A 20,811-nucleotide genomic window follows, 5' to 3' on the forward strand; every position below is an offset into this window, starting at 1 on the left:
TACCTTTAATCCGTTACACTACGGCTCACTATGTTATTTTCCTCTTACCAATGTAAGAAATTTCCATAAGCTTAAGAGCTTAAACCAGCACAGATTTATCAGCTTATGGCTGTGGAGGTCAGAGATCCAACACAGTTCTCATTGGGCTAAATTCAAGGTAGCAGCAGGGTTCCTTCCTTCTAGAGGGTCTAGAAGAGAATGTTTCCTTGTTGTTGTTGTTTTTTTCCAGTTTCCAGAGGTCACCCACCTTCCTTAGCTTGTGCCCCACGACTTCCTCCATTTTCATGGTCAGCAGCCTTTCTGAACATTGCTCTATGGCTACACCTCCCTCTGATTTTAAACTCAGCTGGGAAATGTCCTCCATTTCAAGGACCCCTGTGATTACATTCAGCCCACCTGGACAATCCAGGCTACTCGCCCTATTGTCTCATCTCAGGATCCCCTTGTCCCATCCCATTCAGGCATTATGAATGTGGCTGTGACACTCACCTTGTGTAACATTTCCTCTCATGGGCATTTTATGGTTCAAGGCACATATGAATGACTTTTTGTTTTTCTTCCTTAGCCTTTCTACATTCAGTATGTCTGGTGAGATTACATGAATCCTTTTTATTTGTCCCCCTGCACTAATCTTTAATAATGTATCATGGGTTTAAAATGCTAACTGATAGACAATTTAGAAGACAGAAATCCTCTAAGATTTTTGTCCTAAAATATCTGTCATGCATTTTGCCATGTACAGTAACATGTCACAGGTGGCTACCCTGTGGCCGGGGAGGGACATGATTCTGCCATAACACTCCCCTCATCCTCACCAATGTGCTGATCACCTAACCAAGGACCTATGCTCCCCGCTTCGCTCACTTCCTCCTCCTTTCCATTGACTACCCTGTTCCCATCGCTTCCTTCATTCAGCACATCAGGATTTCATGACCACATTCTTCTCTAAATGGAATGGGTATCTTGAATCTAATGTCTGACAACTGTTCTTACTGTATATGCACACACTGACCTGCACATAACCCCGTCCAGCTCTTTATTTTCCTAGAATCTCCCAGAGGAATCAGTTCCATGATGATGGTGATGATGATGATGATACTGACAATGATGACAGGGACCTCTCAAGGATTCTGATAAAGAGGGAATTAATAAAGGGAGGGAATCATTGCAAAATTGCCCCAGAGACAGGCTTAAAAGTAAATAACTGCTGTAGTGTTTAATGAAATTGACTAATATTTAACTATTTTTAAAACTTTATATCACTGAATTTAAAATTTTAACGGGAATTCTCATTCACCAGTAACCAAGATTCAACTCTAGGACCAAAGTCTAAGGATTTCAATCTTCTAACAAATTGTCCACTAGCCTTTTAAACACGTGATCCTTTTAAAAAGCTTAGTGCTGGGCTGAAAATAAGCAGGATTCATATAATCTCACCAGACACAGTGAATGTGGAAAGACTAAGGAAGAAAAACAAAAAGCCATTCATAACGTCTTGAACTTCACGTTGCTCACAGGAGAAAATGTTAGCCAAGGTGAGCGTCACATCAACATGACGCCTGAGTGGGATGGGGAAGCTGATCTTCCTCATCAGACATTTATCCTGATTTGTTAGATGCCAACACAGTTTCCTCATTGGATTTGCTTCTAACAAGTATGGAAGAATTTACGTTCTACCAAAAGCAGTCTAAACATTTTCCCCTGCTGTCAGGTCTCTGGACTGAATGTCCCCACAAGAAGGACATGAATATGTTTCATAGGGAATTCTTCCTGAGAAACAACAGGATTTTCGAGGGAAGAACTGCAGGCCCCCCATGGAGGGCTGGAGGAGTGCTAGAGGGGGCACTGGAAAAACAGCAGGAGTGAGTTCAGATACTACCGCTCAGGTTGCCAAAGACAGCATTGCTATCTCTGAGGATATGACATTCTCCCAAAAGTTCCATGAGTGAAGGTACCTGTGAACACTAAGCAGGTTGTTAAGAAACAGCAGCACATAATTTGCGTCACAGCTCAATTACAGTATGTTTTGATATTTGGAAAATAATTAGCCCATTTTCCTTTGAAACTGCAGCAGTAGCAATAGAAATAAAAAAGGCTGAGCCGTCTTGGAGACAACAATCAATAAACAATTCTAAATCTGCAGGATTCCTTGACGATATGCAAGCAATGAGCTAGATGTGTGCTGCAGATACCTCTTACTGCAGGGCTCACTCCTGCAAAGCATAGAACTAGTTTTCTCAGCAGACAGAGGGAACCAAGTCAAGATTCCAAATCTTGAGAGATTTACTATATGGCAGGAAAGATCACACAAGTACATCCAGCCAAATATGAATAAATGTAATCAAATATTATCAAATGTGATTGGAGCACAGATGAAACAGAAATTCCTTTCACCTGGGATCTAGAGAGACTTCTTCAGAAAATGTGGCTTTGGAGATGGCCAAAGACATGGGTGGAAATTTGGCAGAACAGGATGTAAGGAATTTTAAAACTGATTCTAAAATTCATATAAAAATTCAAAGGATCCCAAATATCCAAAACAATTTTGAACAAGAAAAACAAATTTGGAAGACTTGCACTATCTGATTTTCAGCCTTTTTTTTTTTTTTTTTTAAACTACAGTAATCAGAAAGTATGGTGTTGGTGTAAAACAGGAAAATAGAATAATGGAGCAGAATAGAATGTTCAGAACTAAACCAACACTTATATAGACAATTGATTCTCAAAAAGGATGCAGTGGAGAAAGGATCTTTTCAACAAGTAGTGCTGGAAGAATTAGATAGTGATATGCAAAAAAAAAAAAAAATGAACTTTGATCCACACCTCACAAAATATACAAAAATTAAGTCACAATGGATCATAGATCTTAATAGGAAATCTAAAACTATAAAACAGCTAGGAGAAAAAGCATAGGCTTAAGCTTTATGACCTTGGGTTTGGCAAATATTTCTTTGCTATGACACCAAAAGTATAATCTATTTTAAAAAGAAACTGATAGAGTGAACTTTATCAAAATGAAGACTCTTCAAAGCTGTTCTAAACACTGCTAAGCAAATGAAAAGACAAGCCTTAGACAGAAGCTATTTGCAGATCATATGTCTGATAAAGGTCTCTCTTTGTATCTGATCCAGAATAAAGAGGTCTCAAAACTCAATAATAATGCAAACACCTGAATGAATGAATGAGGCCAGAAAACACACTTCAGTAAAGATATCCAGATGGATATTAAGCATATGAAAAGATGCTGATTAAAGATGCCATTAGTCATTAGAGAAATGCTTTTAAAAACCACAGTGAGATACTAGTACACATACATACAAGAATGAATACGATTAGAAAGACCGACCTTACAAAGTGCTGGTAAGGAAGTAGAGCAACCAGAGCTGATACACACCACAAGGAATTTACAATAGTACAACCATTTTGGAAAAGTCTTTAACAGTTTCTTTAAAAAAGGTAAATACCTATCTACCATATAACCCAGATATTCCTCATGTGGTGCTTTAGAAAAGAAAAGCATATGTCCATATAAAGACTTGTAACCAAATATTCACTGCAATTTTATTTATAATAGCTCAAGTTGTAAATAACCCATGCATCCATCAAGAAGTAAATGGAGAAACAAATGATGGTCTATCCAAACACTGCTCACAACAAACTCTTCAGTAAAAACTCAGCACTAAACAATACTCTGCTATAAGAAAAATAAGCTATTAATACAGCAACACAGATGACTCTCAAAATAATTACACTGAATGAAAGAAGTCAGACAACATAGAGTAGATACTGCATTAATCCATTCATACAAGGATCTTGAAAATGCAGACCAATATGTTGTGATGGAAAGCAGATCAATGGTTTCCAGGGGAAGAGATGGGGAGGGAGGGAGGGACAACAAATGGCAGGAGAGAAGCTTTGTGGGTGATGGGTATGTTCACTCTCTTGAATGTGGTCATGGTTTCTTGGGGATATACTTATGTCAAAACGTATTAGCTGTACACTTTATACGTGTGAAAATTACTTTGCCAAGTATACCTCAAAGCTGTTTTAAGAAAAAAGGCACTTCAGTCCTGATCCACCTCAGCGCCTGATTGGAGCGACATGATCAGTCCCTCACCCTGTTTGCCTAACAGGAAGGTAGAAAACCTCTCACGGAAAATAACATATGGATTTTTCATTTGCAATGTCTGCCATGTAATAAAGAATTTCAAGACATGCAACATGTCAAGACTATATAACGGATAATATGAGAATAAGGAACATTAGACAAAGGATGCAAACCCCCAGGTGATGTAGGCATCAGAGTTACCAATAAAGGCTATAAAATACTTTTAATATATTCAAGAAAATAAGGAAATTATGGGAGAATAGACAACAGGGTAAAGACTTTCACCAGAGAAATATACTGGAATGTATTTTTAAGAGAAATCAAACAGATAATCTAGAACTGAAGCCTTCAGCTCTGGAAACAGGTAAACAGAGCTAATTAGGATCCATTTTAAGTAAAACTTTCAGTAATGCCGGGTAAAATACAACAACAAATGTAACAGAGAGCTAACTATGGAAAGAGAAGTTCCCAGGTGTCAATACAAAGAGGACACTTAAAGCCCAGAGTGGTAATCTTGTGAGCTGATGCCACCACACCCTGGAGGGAAGGGGTTTTAATCTGCACATAAATAGAGATACAATGTCCATTTAGGAAAAAGGGTCCATACCAGATGTCGAAGACTCTTCCTTTATATCTATATAGTCAGAGACAGAGATGTAAAGTGGCAGCAGAGGTCACAGTGACACAGGGCCCTGGGCCAAGGAGTGTGAACACCTCTGCAAGCTGGGAAAGGTAGGAAGACGAATCCCTCCCTAGAGCCTCGGTGTGGAACGTAGCCTTGGCCACACGTTGGTTTAAGCCCACTGACAATGACTTTGCACTTCTGCACAAAAGAACAGTGAGATGATGAATGTGTATTGCTTTAAGCCACTGAGTCTGTGGTCCTTTGTTAGAACAGCAAAAGGAAAGAAACTCAGGAACCAACATGAACATGAACCCCAAGCTGCCTGCTGTGCTGGCAAGAAGTTCTTTGTCTCTGAACCTGGGGGAGTCTCCTGTCTTCTGGCAGCATCCACAAACTACCTCATGCTAACTTGAGAGCTTGCAGAGGGTTCAATCTTAACCCTGCACAGTTCTTGATATTTAGTTAATAAAAATGATGGTGTCATCATGGGTATTTTTCCATCTTTTAAATACCCTTCAGTCTTCTAATAAAGCTACCTCTAATTGAGAGACAGTGTAAATAGTTTTCAAACTTCATAATAAATAACTGTGGTTTTATTTGGTTACTTAAATTATGAGTAATAATATTCACATTAGTAAAATTTATTAAAATCAACATTGTTTAATGAAAATATCATTACTTTTTGCATGAACATGTATTAACTACAATAAATGTTCCATGCTTTGTTCTACGATTTACTGTTAGAGCCTTAAAGAATAATATTTTCCTCAAAAGATATTATGGCAAAGGGATTTCTTTTGGTGGAACAGTTCCTACATCAAATCTGGTGCATGGCTCAGGCCACTGGGAACCTAGAGATGATAGATATTAGGAGGCATTATAAACACAAAATGATTTTTAAAGGAATTAAACAACTGGATGTGTGAAAACAAAGAATCTGAGAATATTCTAGTGAAATAAATGTATTTTTCAGCTTAAGCAAGACACTGGGTGAATAAATCTAAAATGAAAAAACCACCCAGAGATCAGCAGTGAGTCATGCATGCAGTGTGACTGATCAAAACCAAGTTGTTTCCAAACCAGTGTGCAGGCTTGATGCCTTCATGAATCAAGTCTGTGTGGCACCAGGCCATCTCGAATACATGTTGATGAGGTATTTATAAGCCCTTCACCATCCCAGCACAAAGCCCACACATGAGCCACAAGACCATCACCTACACATCTGCAAAAGACACAGCATGGTGAATAGCACTTTTCTTGTTCAGTAGCCGGTGGCAGGGCACTGTGAGCAGACAGAGATACAGGGACACAGAGACACAGAGGCACTTCCCCTCACTCAGCTGATAACCTTCCGTGCATTCCTGGGGACAGGATTGTCATAAAATGCACCATGGATTGATCCTCCTCCTAGGAAAGGAACGGTAGGTCTGTCCTCAGGTTGGAGCAAGGGTGGCCGGAGGATCTCAGAAGAGCTGTTTCAGCACAACCAATAGAAATGTCTGCCACCGTGACCAGGAGAGACAGGTCTCCTGCCATCCCGGTAGGCACTTGGGCTCCTGACAAAAGCTGGGCTCAGTAAAGGCTTGAGTAGAAGGCACAGACCTGAGGGATGCCCCAGCAAGAGACAGGAGGTAGGGCCTGGTTTATGCTGCTCTGGGTGTATCCCAGCCTCATCCGAATACGAAATCAGAAATTTGCAAAACAGCAGAGCTGGGATGGATCATCTACTCCAGACTCCTCACCTTACAGTTTAAAGGGTGGCAGCCCTGGGAGGCAAAGCAACGTGCTAAAGGCAGAGCGTGGAAGTGGCAGCGCCAGATGAAAAGCACCATGGCAACCCCGTTCAAGGCCGCTGACACTGAGGACGGGGCCAAGGTTTCCAACGAGGAGAATGAGACAGTGTAAATACTTTGTTCCCCCCAAAACCCCAAATGTTTACTAAGGCACAAAAACTCACCTTAACTAGCTCTCTTCTGAGGGGGCTCTCTTCTGTCTCCGTCTTTCTGTCTGTCTCCATTTCTCTCTCTCAGACACAAACACATACAATTTTGTGAAAGGGGACTTCCTGCCATACAAAGACAGACTTCACATCTTCAGAGAAACACTTGACAAAGCACATTTCCAATTCAAGTCTTTGTGTGAGGTCTGGGCAACTGGCTTATTTTCTAGAACAATCGGTGGTTCCAAAATCAGGAGATCATCTTCCCCAAAGGAAGAGTTCTGGTCCGTGTTGATGAAGCTGGGGGTGTCACATTTCATGAGCCCGTTAGGCTCCTTCTCTGGCCACCTGCTGCATCTGATGGCTTCCTGGAGCCGAACATCACTGTCAAGGGCTATGGTTGGGATACCAGCTTTGGCCTTGTCCATGCGGTCCACTTCATTGACGTAGCAGTGAAAGAGGGACCTAGATTCGTCATTGTGCTGCCAGAGAACCCCTTGGGCACCAGCGGTCTTCCAAAGTCCGACACAAAGCTGTTCAGTCTGAATCTCTTCTCGGGAGACTCCGCATTGCAATAAAGAAAACCAAAATAAAAGATCGCCCACACTCTAGCTCGGTGACCTGAAGACTTATAGTTTTTGATATCTGCTGAGAGCAAATCCCTGCACAGAGCATGCTGACAAGCACTGGAAGTGAGAGACATCACTTTCGAACACATACAATTACACCCAAGGCAAAAGTCTCGTGAGGGCCCTTGGACCATCCTGAAAAAACATCGCTCCCTGAGAATCCTCAATACTGGTGCATCGCACACCAGTGTTTCTCAGTGGGACACTCAGATCATCTTCATCAGAATTAGTTAAAGTGCTTCTTAAAATGCAGAATTCTGGGGTGCACACCCTCAGAGTCTCCAGAATTAGGGACCGGCAGTCTGTATTTTCATAGCCACCAAGATCACTAAACATGCTCAGATTTAGCACCGCGGTCTACATCGGGTCACCTGAGCATCGACAATGCTGTCTCATGGGGTGGGGGGGTGCCATATGTGTCAGTGTGCTGTCCTACCCACGTGTCTCCCCTGATTCTCAGAACTGACAGTGCAGTCCCATTGGGCAAGAAATACCACCATTTCACAATGCATACGCAGGGCGCCTGACTGACAGATACAATCAGTGCTAGGAAAGGGGACAAAACTCAGGTTCCTCATCGCTTGTTTCACTTACTGTGGGACAAATGATCAATTCAAGGGTAATAAATCAGTGTATGAGTGAATAACATGACTCTCGTTAGTCCCACGAGTGCCTGGAAGAGCGAGCCTGGGCACACTGAGAATCATAACAGCCCATCTACTTAATTGTCATCCTCCCCAGATTTATGTAAAGGTTACTTCCACCCAGGCAGTGACCCCTGAAGGGCAAGAATCATGTCTGAACACACTCTCAAATCCAGAACAGAACCTGACAACAATTAGGCTCTGGGGTCTGTGTTTAGCGAGTGTGGAATCTCAGTGATGCCAGCTCTTAGACCTTGCCTTCCCATCCCACCCCTCACGATATGGCCCTTATGACCAGCTCTCCCGGGGCTGGGGCCACGGAACCCATTTACAGGACTGGAAGAATCTGATCATATAAACCATCCCCCAGATTATCATCAAGAGTCACCTGCATTTCAGGGATCAGTAATCCCAGAAGCTTTGCAGTTCAGGCAGGTGAGGGATTTTTATATCAGCTCTGTCTTCTACTGTGACTGCCTGGGTGACATCAGACAAGGAATTCTCAAAAGCCTGAGCTTTTCCTTTCAGGAATAATCTAAATAACAAATCTCGTTGACCACTCAACAAGTGTGATGTGAAGATCAATGATTTACACAGGAGTACAACATTCACTAGGTCATGGATTTAGAATCAGAGAAAAATCATTTGAGAAAGATTGACAGAATGTAGCTTTAATGCAAATTTAAGTATTCTTACCTTTCAGTAAATCATCTTCTTCCCCAACTTATCACTTCACCCAAGTTTAAAAGATGTTTGAGAACAGGGATGAGTGTGCCAGCAATCTGGGACCCAATAACATAAAATGTCACCTAGGAAAAAGAGGGGAGTAACACATTTTTAAAAAGCATGGTGAGGATGGCGGGGCCATCCCCCAACTCCAGACTAAGAAGCTCTAAGCAATACATTTCCTGCCTGCCTGGGGCATCAGCTGATGTGAAAACCCACCCAGAAACCTCACTGTCCAGCAGCTCCTCCGTAACACAGGCTACACTTTCTCAGAATTAAGAATTGGGGCCAGTAACCACTTTGCTGAAGAATAAAGACAAAGAAGAAGAAGAGCGTTCTGCCCCTCCCCAGGGGAGAGCCCAGACCTTGGGCTGCATGCACTGAGCCTACCTCCCAGGAGAAGGATAAACTGGAGAAGGGCGTCCTGCGAAACTGGGACAGCAAATGTTGAGATGGGAACAAATTGACCGGCTGGCCAGGGACAGCCCCCTCCGTCGCTGCCTTGGCGGCTGCCTCCGCCCCCTCAGCACATCCTGCCCACTTCCGGTGGTTAAGCTGTCAGGGAAACAGTGCTTTGCGACCTGGGGCAACAGAGGCTGCCCCCAGGCCAAGCTGCGGGGGAAATGGGATCTAAACCACCAGCTCCCAAGCGGCAAGCTCCATACCCCCGCCAACAACCCGCCGCCCCCGCAGCCTACAGCACCCCCGGGGCAATATGTCCTGGAGAAGGGTGACCCAGGAATGAGGGGCAGCAGAGGCCACCCCCACGTCAGGCCTCCAGAGAGATGGGAGCTTATCCTCCAGCCCGCCAGGGGCAGACCCCCCTCCTCTCCAACCCTTGATGTCACCGCGCCCACCTCCCAGGAGCAACCTGACCGGGTGTGGGGTTTCAGGCTAATCTTGGGCGGGAGAGGCCGTCCCCAGGCCAGGTCAGGGGAGAGGAGAAGTGGCCCCATTAGGCGGGGCAGCCGGCCGTCGCAGCTGCCTCTGCCCCTCGACAGCATCGCGCCCGCCTCCCAGGAGCAAGCTGACCTGGAGACGGGCATCCGGCTTCTTGGGCAGCAGAGTACGCCCCCAGCTTTGGCCGTGGGGAAGAGGAGAGCAAATTGACAGGCTCCGCGCTGCAGGTCCTCTACGCCTGCCGTCGCCTCCCCCACACTTTAAAGGCACTTCCCAGGGCGCCCCTCCCCCAGCAGGCTAAATGGGACAGGTGTGTCTGGTGATCTGAGGCAGGAGAGGCCACTCCCACACCAGGCCATCGGGGAGACGGGAGCCAATCCACCAGCTCCCCAAGGCAGCCCCCTACCCCCACAGCAGCCACCGCTCCTGCCCCCTGACCTCACGGTGGCCGCCTCTAGGGAGCAGGCTGACCTGGAGATGGACGTCCGGCGAACTAGGGACAACAGGGACCGCCCCCAGGGCAAACCACGGGGAGAAATGGGAGCAAATGGACCGGCTCCATGGGAAAACCTGCCGCTGCTGCCACCACCCCCAACGTAACACGCCCGCCTCCTGGGGCCAGGCTGACTAGGATACACGTGTCTCTTAACCCAGGGCAAGAGACACCGCCCCCAGGACAAGCCGCGGGGAAGATGGGAGCAAATGTGCCCGCTCCCCCGCTGCAGGCCCCCGACCCCGGCCACCCGTGCACCCTGACTACCCTGCCTCCCGCCCCCAGCAGGCAAAGTGGGAAAGGGTTGTCCCAGGACCTGGCGCAGCAGAGGCCGCCTGCAGGCCACGCGGCACAGACATGGGAGCTAATCCTCAAGCTCCCCCGGGGCAGCCTCCCTATCCCCGCAGCCACCACCATCCCAGCCCCCTGACTGCACCGCACCCATCTCCCAGGAGCAAGCTCACCTGGAGTCGGACCTCAGGCAAATCTCTGGCGGCAGAGGTCGCCCCCAGGCCAGGCCGCGGGGGAGAGAAGAAATGGAGCAGCTCCCTGGAACGGACCCCAACCCCCAGCCGCCGCCGCCGCCGCCGCCTCCCAGGACCAAGCTCACCTGGAGACCGGCGTCCCGCCTCTACGGCAGCAGAAGCCGCCCCTGGCTACGCCGCGGGGGAGAGCGGAGCGAATTGACCGGCTTCCGTGCGGCAGCCCCCCTATCCCCGTGGGCCCTGCACCTTAACCACACCGCCTCCACTACCCACTCAGCTTGCTGAGTGGGACAGGTGTGTGCAGCGACCTGGGGCAGCAGAGGCCGCTCCCAGGCCCGGCAGCCGGGAGAAGGCAGCTATTCCATCAGTTCGCCAGGGGCAGCCCCGCTCCGCCCCCTTGCAGCTGCCACCGCCCACTGACCTAACCGCCCCACCACCCAGGAGCAAGCTTACCTGGAGTCCAACATCTGGCGAATCTCCGGCGGCCAACACCCCCCCAGGCCAGGCTGCAGGGAAGAGAAGAAATCGACCGGCTTGCCCGGGCAGCCTCCCACCCACCGCCGCCGCCGCCGCCGCCGCCGCCCCCTCCGCCACCCCAGACCATTGCACTAATCTCCCGGGGTCAGGCTGACTGCGAGGATGTGCACTTGCCTTCTGACCCTGGCCACGTGCCGGAGCACCTTCCTGCACCCCTACACTCCCTGTACCTCTGCACCCCTGCCACTCTCTGCCCTTCCGCACTGCCTGCACCCCCGCATCCCCTGAACTGCCTGCACCCTCCACAGCCCCTGCACCCCTGCCACCATTTACACCTTTGCACTGCGTACACTCCTGCACCCCTGCTTGTCCCACACACCACCTCTTGGGCCTGTGGCAGTCTCTGCTGTTAGACCAATGCACAGGAACTCACATCTTTGCCAGTATATGATGCATCAGTGGACGTCTGGGGTTGGCTGCAGGAAGGTACATGTTCCCGGTCACTAGCCTGGGCCACTAGGGTGATCTCTGTGAGGTCACCCAGGACGGGCTCAGAGATGCTGTTCTCTGGGAAGAGAGGAGTTGAAACCGGTCTTGAGGGCAGAGCTGTGCTCACCAGGTCGTCCACGCTTCATGTTTTACACAGGGTTTCGGAGAAGTGAAATTGATCCGGCCAAGTAAGACAGGCCTGCTGTGCGCCCACCTCAGTCCTGGGCTCTGAGGCAGACCGACTGGCTCCCACCATCAGGACACAGTTTGGGCATCTGAATGGTCCCTTGGAGGCATCCTATCACTTCTCAGGAAGAAGTCTGGCTGCTTCCACCCTATGGCCCTCCCTCCCACTGTGCTGGCCTCAGGAAGGTTCCTTATTTGGGGAAGAATGCAGCCCACCCCCTACCCCACCCCTCACCTTTCTCTAACCCAGGCTGGTGCTTTCTCTGCCCTTCAGAGTCTGGAAAGCCATTTCTCTTCAGGTATGTCCCTTCTGAGATGGACTTGCTTCCACTCAATTCTAGGCGAGGATGCACCATGGAATGCACTGGGTAAGAGAACCAAAATAAATAGTTTCTTCTGTGAGGTTTTCTGTTTATCTACTGGGGCTGGGCTGTGTGTAGTTTGCTACAGCTATTCGTGCGAGAGGCTAAAGCCACCCGTGAGTCCTTGTTTCCATCTCCCCGCTGTCTTTGGGTTTTCCCTAGACACTCCTGAGACATTTACTTCTTTTAATTTTATTCCTGTTATAACACAGGGGCCCTACTGAAATGGAGGTAAGGTGTTGGGGGAGTGGGACAGAGCAGGGCATTTGTAGTCCTGTGATTAGTTCTCATTGAGCCTGTGCCCTGAGCTGTGACCTCCACAAGTGTGTCTCTTTCCCCCACCCCAATTTGGGTGACACAGAAGGTATTTCCCTTCCCCCAGGTAGGTTAGGCTCTGGTAAAATAATTTCTCATTAAAAAAAAAAAAAACAAAACACAACCACCCACAATGGAAGAGAATGTTCTGGATGTATTTCAATAGAGCTATTTTTTCCTTTCCTGGCAGGAACCATGAGGAGTTTTCCTATGATCTTCACTCTGAGAACAGGAAACGGTCCTGGAAGTAAAATGCATGAAAAAGAGCAGGGGGCCCCTCTGACTGGCCCCCTGGAGTTGTCACACTCGGACTTCCCCACGCTGAGCCTCCAGCTGGCCTCAGGGACCTGTTAAATCTGCCTGCCCCCGGGGTTCTTACAAAAGCGGGTTCTGCCCTGGGAGCTGTGACTCTCCAAGCCTGCCCGGCTGCCTCTCTGTGTTGGGAGCAGCTTTCCCCCTCAGTTTTCTTGTGGATCTAAGAAGAGCAGTGGGTTTGCAGCTCCCTCAGCTCTGGTGTTGTTTTCAGGACAGAAGGAGCAACTTCTGAGCTCCACACGAGCTGGACCAGAGGCTGGAAGCCTCCCCTCCTCTGCCTCCATGCAGACAATCAGTGGCTGTGGTTCTGGCCGAGTTTCTGAAGATGTGGATTTAAATACACACATCCCAGCCCCCACAGGAGCACACAGTCCCATAAATCCCTACAACTTCCACTGGTAACTACGGAACTGATGAGGACACGGGTTTCGGGGCTGCAGAGGCCTGACTGCATGACTTTCTCCGTGGCCTATTAATGTGGTTGTTATGGGCCTTGTCTGAAGTGGCTTGCTTACCGCACCTGGTACATGGGAAATATAAAATAAGTACTAGAACCTCCACTTTTTCTCCCTCTTGGGCCTTCCAACCTAAAAAGTAATACGTGAACTCAGACGGCCTAGTCACCACAATGAGGTCCGACCAGCCCGGCTCTCCTGAGTGATGGACACTGACTTGCGCATTAACTCGGAACAGTAGGGGAACCGCCTTCCTCTAACTGGGCATCTCCCCACACCAGGCACGCCCTCAGCTGAGAAGGGGCCAACTCCCCCATTGAGGTGTGTGCTGGTGGCTTCAGTGTGACCTGGCCCTGCCGGGACATGAACCTGCAGTGAGGTGGAGTGTCAGGAGGAGTGGGGTCCCTGCTGGGGCAGCAGGGGGCCCGGTAGCACCCTGCGCAGCCTGGTGCCTGGGGCTCCCCAACATCTCCTACGGCCCCCGGGTCGGCTCTGGTCTGGGCCACTCCATGCACCCTCCCAGTATCTTTTCATTAAGTCCCTTTTTTGCTTTTATCAGCCAGAGGTGGCTTCTGTTGCTTGTTCAGTGAAACAGTGCATCAGGAAACCAGACTATTTCTAAGATCAGTAAAATAAGAACTTTGGTCAGCTCGCCGGGCAGACCGTGCAGCACAAATTCCCGCACAGGGCTGTGCAAATGCCTTACGTGAAGGGTCCTCATCATCTGTCTTCAGAGATACAGAAGCTCGTGGTTCAGGTAAAACCTCAGGGAGGGATTGAGGAATCCAAAGCTGGTTGGTTTCAAAGACTAACCGGTCAGAACAGACCCCTGAGCTGTGGTCAGAAGCCTGGCTCAATGTCACGCAGACTCAGCACCCTAATGTCCAGTGGGGCCGGTGCTGTTTCCTTTACAGGCTCTCGTTGGGGAGTCACTGTAGCCCCTTACACTCAGCAGGGAATCCAGCCCTCTTAGCCCCCACCCTGAGTGTTCCATGACACAAATCTCGGGAGTGTTTAATTTTCATCTTTGTTTAGGAGGATGAATGTGGGGCAAGAGGAGAGATAAATTCACACTTAGTGACACCAAGTCACAGCCAGTACCTCCTCCTCGGAGAGCTATGTGCTCCCACAGTGGTGGCTGGGGGGCTGGGCAGAGCCCCTCCTCTGGTCACAGAGGGACTCACTCCTCTGACTGCAACTGATGGGTTGGACAACCAATCCAGAGGGGACAGAGCATCTTTCCCGGGAATTTGGAACTGACACACAGAAATTAATTTCACTCATCTGGGGATTGGGAGGAGGGTGGGAATCAAATGAAACCAGAGCAGGAGAGAAAGTTACAAGTGAATGAGAGAGAGACAGAGAGACTGAACTTGTGAGAGTAAATAGTGTGAAGGAAGGATAACAATCAGGGCACAGAGGAATTCCAGCTCCTGGCAGTCTAGTGTGTCCCAGCCCATCAACAAACCTGCGGGATGGTTAACATCATTCCAGTTTTGCAGATTAGGAAACAGGCTGAAAGAGACGGGGGTTGGCTTTGGGTGCACAGTTAATTTAATTGCCACTGGACCCCTCACTTCCCACTGCCTGAAGGCACCATGATCCTCACAGGGACCCTGCAGTGCTGACAGCCTAGCACCCTGATGAAAGGGACCCTGCGGGAGTGGGAACCTCTCTGAGTTTGGAGAGTTCCCTGCACCGAGATTCCATGCATCAGCCGGCTCCCGCTCACCCCAGGTTAACGTCTCCCCAGCTGTGTAGTCCCCCGACCCGCTTCCCTCCCTGCCAGGCACCCCCGTTCTTACCACCGAGTGTACTGCAGGAATTCAGGCACAGGGATGCCCAAAGCAACACGAGCCCACCGGCTGTACAAACAGCAGACTCTCAGCCCCACCTGCGCTCCATGGGGATAGTAGGTGTCCTCACCTTTCATGTACCTAAGGCAATCTGTTTCTTCAGCTGGAGGCTATAGAGAAAAATAAAAGGTCCAAAACATTGTTCAGTGAGGAATTCCTCCAAGGACCTGACTTCAGAGTCTACAAACAGTTGTGCTGGCCGCTCTTACCCCCGGACATTGGGTGAGGTGGATTATTGATCAGCACAATCGCCGGTGGCCCAGCTCCTGGGCTTGGCTGCCCAGAGGGGGCTGGGGGAATGGGTAAGGCCAGGGCACTCAGGAAGAGCACAGAGGACCTGACATCTCGCCTCCGCAGTTGTAAACCCTTCCCCAAATCTCAAGGCATCGGACAGAGTGCAGCCACCACAATAATGAGATGTTCCCATCACTTCACTCACTCCTGTTGGTTCACTTACGTGCTGAGCATCCACTGGGTCACAGGACATGACACACAGAAAGGCCGATGGGACAGGCTTGGTACTTCCCCCTGGATCCTGTTCAATCTGATGGAAGAATGATCACTCATAAATGGTTTCTCAAAAGGATACATAGACAGGAGACAAACTGCAGAGTGAATCAAATTTTAAAATATAAATGAAGATCCCCCAGTCTCCCCGCCTAAGGTTAACAGCATAAAGAAAATAGATCTTGCCTTTGATCACCAAGGAAGTGGTCACCCTCTCTCAGGAGGAAAGGAGAGTTAATCTTTGAGCAGGACACAGAAGTGCTCCATCGAATTGGACCAGGACCTCTGCTTTCATTCAGCAAATCTGTATAAGCTCCTACTACTTATGGGAATCTAGTAACTATACCCATTCCCAAGGCTCTTGGGCTTTATTAGTCAACAAAATAGACACGACTCCCCATCACTGGGGGCTCAGAGTTTTAGCAGAGAAAACAGGCAACATGATGGGGGTAGCAAGAGCTTGGGGAAAAATAAGAGTGATATGAGCAAACTCAGGTGATGGTGGTGGGGTGGGAGGCAGGCAGGAGGGAATAAGGCAATCCTGGCAGATCTCAAGGAGTAATGAACTTGAAGCAGAATAGATCCGGAGGAAGAAGGAAGAGCCGGAGCCAGAGGCCCCCAGAGTGATGGGGAGAGTGTGGGCGGAGAGGCAGAGCAGGCCGGGTCCTCGAAGACTTTGGGAAGACTTTGGCTCCTAATGGAATGGTGACCCTTTTAGTGAGTTTTGATGGGATGGGTGATGTCCAATTTATGCTTTTGTTTTGAGTTTTCTTGGGAGGAGGTTAATTTATTTATTTTAGTGAAGGTGCTGTAGTTTGAACCCAGGATCTCATGCATGCTAAGCATGCACTGTATCACTGAGCTACACCCACCCCCTCAATGTATGCTTTTAAAGGCTCCCTCTGACTCTGTGTGGATGAGATTGTAGAAAAGCAAAGATGGAAGAAGTAGGCTAATTGGTGTCCAACAAGGGGTTGAAGGTGGCTCCTAGGAGGGTGGGGAACAGGGAGTATGTGGTTAATGATTTCAGAGTAGCCAGAATTTTCTAACAAGCTGGATTTGCTGTCTGTGTGTGTGTAAGAGAAAGAGAGAGAGAGAACATGGTTCCAACATCTGGACCTGGAAAATGGGATGGATGTCCTCTCCATCCACAGGGGATGGGACAAGATGGGGCTGAGCAGGTGGAAAGGGGCTGGAATCAGCTCAGTTCTTCAATGTCATGATTAAGGAGTCTATTAGATATTGCCACAGAAATGCCTAATAGGTAGAGGAGTCTGGGGTTTTTTTTCTTTCTTTTTAACATTAAAAAATATAATTTAAATGTATTAATTTTATTATGTGAATGGATTTGGAATTTTATTTCATGCCAAGGTATATGTTATAATAGCCAAATGGAAAATATATCAGAAAAGGGGAGAAATGAGGGCTTTCACATAAACTGACTGTCCATAACGTAGGTAAAATTTCAATGAAACAGTCTTCAGTGCAAAAACCTCATCTTGGTGTTACATAAAATTAAATGAAAAAGGACTATGTTGATGTATCATTATTTCATGTTACATAGTAGCCCCAAACAAACACACTGTTTAACTATGAGGCTTGTAGAAATACTATTCACTTTATTGACATAAATACAGAAATGCAGAAAGGTTCTAAGGTAGAATAAGCATCTTAGTGGAAATAATAGAGATCTGAGCATTTCACATGATATGTATGGACTGATTCAGAATTTGGAAAAGTAATTTACACAGTAGAACATATGTATGAATGTGAAAGCAAGATGAATGAAAGAAAAAGAATATGAGTATCAGGGAGAGAGTTCCAAATGGAAAAGGCCAATCAGGGAGTTTTGGACAAATCGAGAAATTGATGGCATGTCAATTTCCAAGTCTGGTTGCTTCCACCAAAAGTATAGCAGTGAGATAGAGGAGAGACCCAGGACCCAACTCCGAGGCACATTCGCAGTAAATATTTGGAAAAAAGAGGAGACGTTGGCAAAAGACCAGCCAGTGGATCGAAAGCAGAGCGATGGGCTGGAGGCCAAGTGAAGCAGGAACACGGGGGAGGAGAAATGGAAGAGCTGGGTCAAATGCTGCCAAAGGGCCACGCATGATGAAGACTAAAAACTGACCACTATATTTAGCAACGTGGGGTCACTGATGGCCTTGACAGAGCAGTTTCCATAGAGCGAGGGATCAGGGGGAAAGCCAGAGTGGGTGCCAAAGGGAATGGCTCAAGAAAATATGCAGACAGTGAGTTTAAACGACTCATTAAAGATTTGCTGCAAAGACATGGGGTGGCAATTGGTGGGGGCCAATTAGAGTCAAGGAGTGCTGTTTGTTTCTTTTAAGAGGATGGACTTTTATATACTGATAGGAGCCAACTAGCAGGAGAACAAAATAGATGAGGTAGTGACAGAGAGGATGGATGTGGGAGTGACAGCCCGGAGAAGATTGTATGGATGGGCCCCCTGGTGACTTTTGGATGATCTGGCTTTCGATGTCACCTGTAATAAGAGGTGGGGCAGCGAGAGTGAGGTCACAGACATCAGAAGGCGAGCGGATGTGCTGGGAGTTGCTGGTGAAAGTTCTCTTCTGTTGGCTTCAGTTTGCTTGGTCAAAGTAGAAAAGTAAACTTACCAGCTGAGGGACGAGAAGGAAGAGTTACTGGAGTCATGAGCAGAAGATACAAAAGAGCCTTCAGGGACAATGGGACAGTGAAAAGAGCAGAGGGAGACGGGGGGAGTGTGCTCCCAGAAAGTTACGTTTTATCTTTGAGGTCCCCAAGTGTTGGATGTGTGATTGCCCTTCCTGCTGTCTACGAAATAAAAATTGAGTATGGTTCAGGGGAAATGCTATTTCATTCTAAGAGGCTGCCTGTTTCTCAGGAACGGTCATCTTAAACTGCAAACACTACAAAAATGTTGAAAAGAAGAACTTGTGTACCCAATGACCCACTATTTTCTATAAATTTGGTTGCTATTTAGTTCCCCTATCAATACCACAGAACCGATACTGCCTAGGATGGAGATACATCGATGCTTAAATGGAAATGAAATCTGTATCTTTTTCCTAAACTCCATGGCTTCCTTAACATCCCATTCCCCTTGGAATTTAGGGGTGTCCGGTATAAGAAATAAGAAACAGTTTGAGAAAATCCCGGCTCAGAATTACACAGCACAACCTCAGCTCAGAAGTATACAGCCATAAAAATGTTTAGAAGCAAAACTCCATAACTACTCTTAAAGAATTTTGCAAACCTGGGCCTGCCCAGATGTTTCCAAACTGGAAAGGTACTCCAATCAGTTGACCGGTACGGGAACCAGAGGCTGGTCAGCCTTTTCTGTAAAAGCCAGAGAGTAAATATTTTCAGTTTTGCAGATCATTTTGTTGTAACCATGCAGGTCTGCAATAAGAAAGCGAAGAGCACTGGGAGACACGAAACAAATGGGCATGCCCACACCCTCCCTTCCACTCAGGGCAGCTTCTCTGTGGTGGGGAGCTTTGCCACAATGACTTGTTTCTTTGTTTCCATTGGCTTCTTTGTTTCCACCTTACTGCTCAAACTCAGAACTTCAAGTGAGCCTGGTCCTTCAGCATCCATGCAGAAAGAAGGCTGAGCGGGGGTGGGGATCCCACCTGACAGAGAAGAGAGATGGCTTGTCACCATGACATGAGACAATCACACCTTCCGGGGTGAAAGGGAACAAAGATAAGGGAGGGGCACAGCAGTGGGACCCCTGGGTCACCTGCCAGGCTTGCTCTCCCTCCACGGCCACCCTGGGGGCCTGGGTGGTGTTGGAACTCAGCTACAGTGATTAGGCTGAGGGGACTCAGGATAAAGGACCCTCCGTCTCCACACCGGGTTCCAAACGCAGCCTCTCTAAGTCTACCCTCTGAATTTCTGGAACTCAGCTGGAAGAATACATGATCAGGCCAGACCCAGAGCCCAAGCCAAACACGACAAGGGTCACGTGGGGTTGTAACCCGGTGCTCAGCGGTCGGGGTCTCCTTGCAAATCTGCAGAAATCCCTGTTCTGCCTCATTCCTGGGAGAAACCCCACATCTCTTCCTGCTCTGTCTGTTCTTCTCTTGAGGCTATTGTCCTGGAGGGATGCAGAGTCCTTGAACCTGGCCCTCCAAACGTACATAAGCAGCCTGTTCAATAAAACAAATTATGCACTTTTTCACATTTGCCAGTTTTTTGATTCCAGAAAGGCTGCGGGACTCTTTCTCACTGTCTCCTGTGCCCCCACCACTTGGTGGCCCTCTCCTCATGGAAACACGATTTCCCACAACTGCACCCTGCCTCCCAGCTTGTCAGAGGGGAGTGACCCACAAAGACACAGGTGTTTGTGAGGATCCTGTCCCCCAGCAGAAAGCCTACTCCTGGAGCCACGGACAGGGATCTGGCCTCCTGAGCCGCTCAGCTCTATTTGAAAGCCTAAACTGGGGACCCCGAACATTGCTGACTGACTTTCTGAGTCACCTGGGCTGGAAGGGCCTGATTTTTCTTTCCAAGAATGGATGTAGCACAGCCTCCATTTTCAGGGCTGACATTCATGACGTATCTAGTTCCCCCAAATGCACCCCAGGAAGGAAAGGCCCTTCCATCCCACTGGTTAGAAACCCAGCCCAGGGGAGTTCCGAAGCACTGCATTGCTGTCAGGTCCAGCATCCCTGCAGAGTGGCCCCTGCCCCTGAATGAGCCCCTTCCCTGGGCCTTCCCTGCCTCGACATGACCACACCCCAGGTGGTGCTGGGGAAGGCAGGGAGTGCAGTGAGGGGAGGGGGGAAGCAGAGCCCCTTGCTCTGGAGTGAGGAGACCACAGAGAAAGGCACACACCACCCCGACCCTATACCCCAAACTCTTAGCCCCGCCAACACAGGGGCCGCTCTGCGCCCTCTCACCGTGGCTCTCCTGTGAGACTGCACCCAACCCGACATCTGGTACCCAAGCCCTACCTCCCCTCTTATGACAGATCCCGTCTTCTTGGAAACTGCCTAGCAGCGCGTATTCAAGGCCGGCAGCGGGCCTGGCGGATCTGCACTTCAGGTGCCCTACCTGGCCAGCCGTGCGTGCCTGGGCTCAGTCCTCTATCTTGCCCACCGGTAGCCTGGGTCCACGTCCGGTGCAAGCGGAGGCCACGGAGCCCAGGCTGATCCCCACACACGGACAGGTGAGGGTGCCCCCGCCCCGCTGCCCCGCTGCCCCGCCCACTGGTGGCAGCAACGCCCAGGCCTCCGGCCGGCGCCACCTGCAGGTCAGGACTTCCGGGCGGCCCTGCCCTCCCCGGCCCC

The 20,811-nt window shown here is 48.6% G+C and overlaps 1 protein-coding gene across 25 annotated transcripts in view; it reads right to left on the bottom strand.

Moving 5' to 3' along the window:
* Positions 1 to 20,741, bottom strand: part of LOC141579547 (uncharacterized) — a 79,091-nt gene extending 58,350 nt beyond the window's left edge. For 9 of the 25 annotated variants that reach the window (XM_074375980.1, XM_074375984.1, XM_074375986.1 and 6 more), the window contains exons 1-11: positions 20,576 to 20,741; positions 19,064 to 19,149; positions 18,018 to 18,853; positions 15,462 to 15,548; positions 15,075 to 15,114; positions 11,937 to 12,065; positions 11,460 to 11,593; positions 11,003 to 11,055; positions 9,062 to 9,226; positions 8,642 to 8,754; positions 6,691 to 7,234 (exon numbers count right to left, since the gene is read on the bottom strand). In XM_074375980.1, coding sequence (XP_074232081.1) covers positions 8,751 to 8,754; positions 9,062 to 9,226; positions 11,003 to 11,055; positions 11,460 to 11,593; positions 11,937 to 12,065; positions 15,075 to 15,114; positions 15,462 to 15,548; positions 18,018 to 18,059 — 654 coding nt within the window. In that variant the 5' untranslated portion in view covers positions 18,060 to 18,853; positions 19,064 to 19,149; positions 20,576 to 20,741 and the 3' untranslated portion in view covers positions 6,691 to 7,234; positions 8,642 to 8,750. The other 16 variants (XR_012511119.1, XM_074375995.1, XM_074375987.1 and 13 more) reach the window with 16 other exon arrangements.
* Between the last annotated feature and the right edge of the window lie 70 nt (positions 20,742 to 20,811).

The sequence above is a fragment of the Camelus bactrianus genome, chromosome 13 (genome assembly GCF_048773025.1).
Source record: "Camelus bactrianus isolate YW-2024 breed Bactrian camel chromosome 13, ASM4877302v1, whole genome shotgun sequence".
Lineage (NCBI taxonomy): Eukaryota > Metazoa > Chordata > Mammalia > Artiodactyla > Camelidae > Camelus > Camelus bactrianus.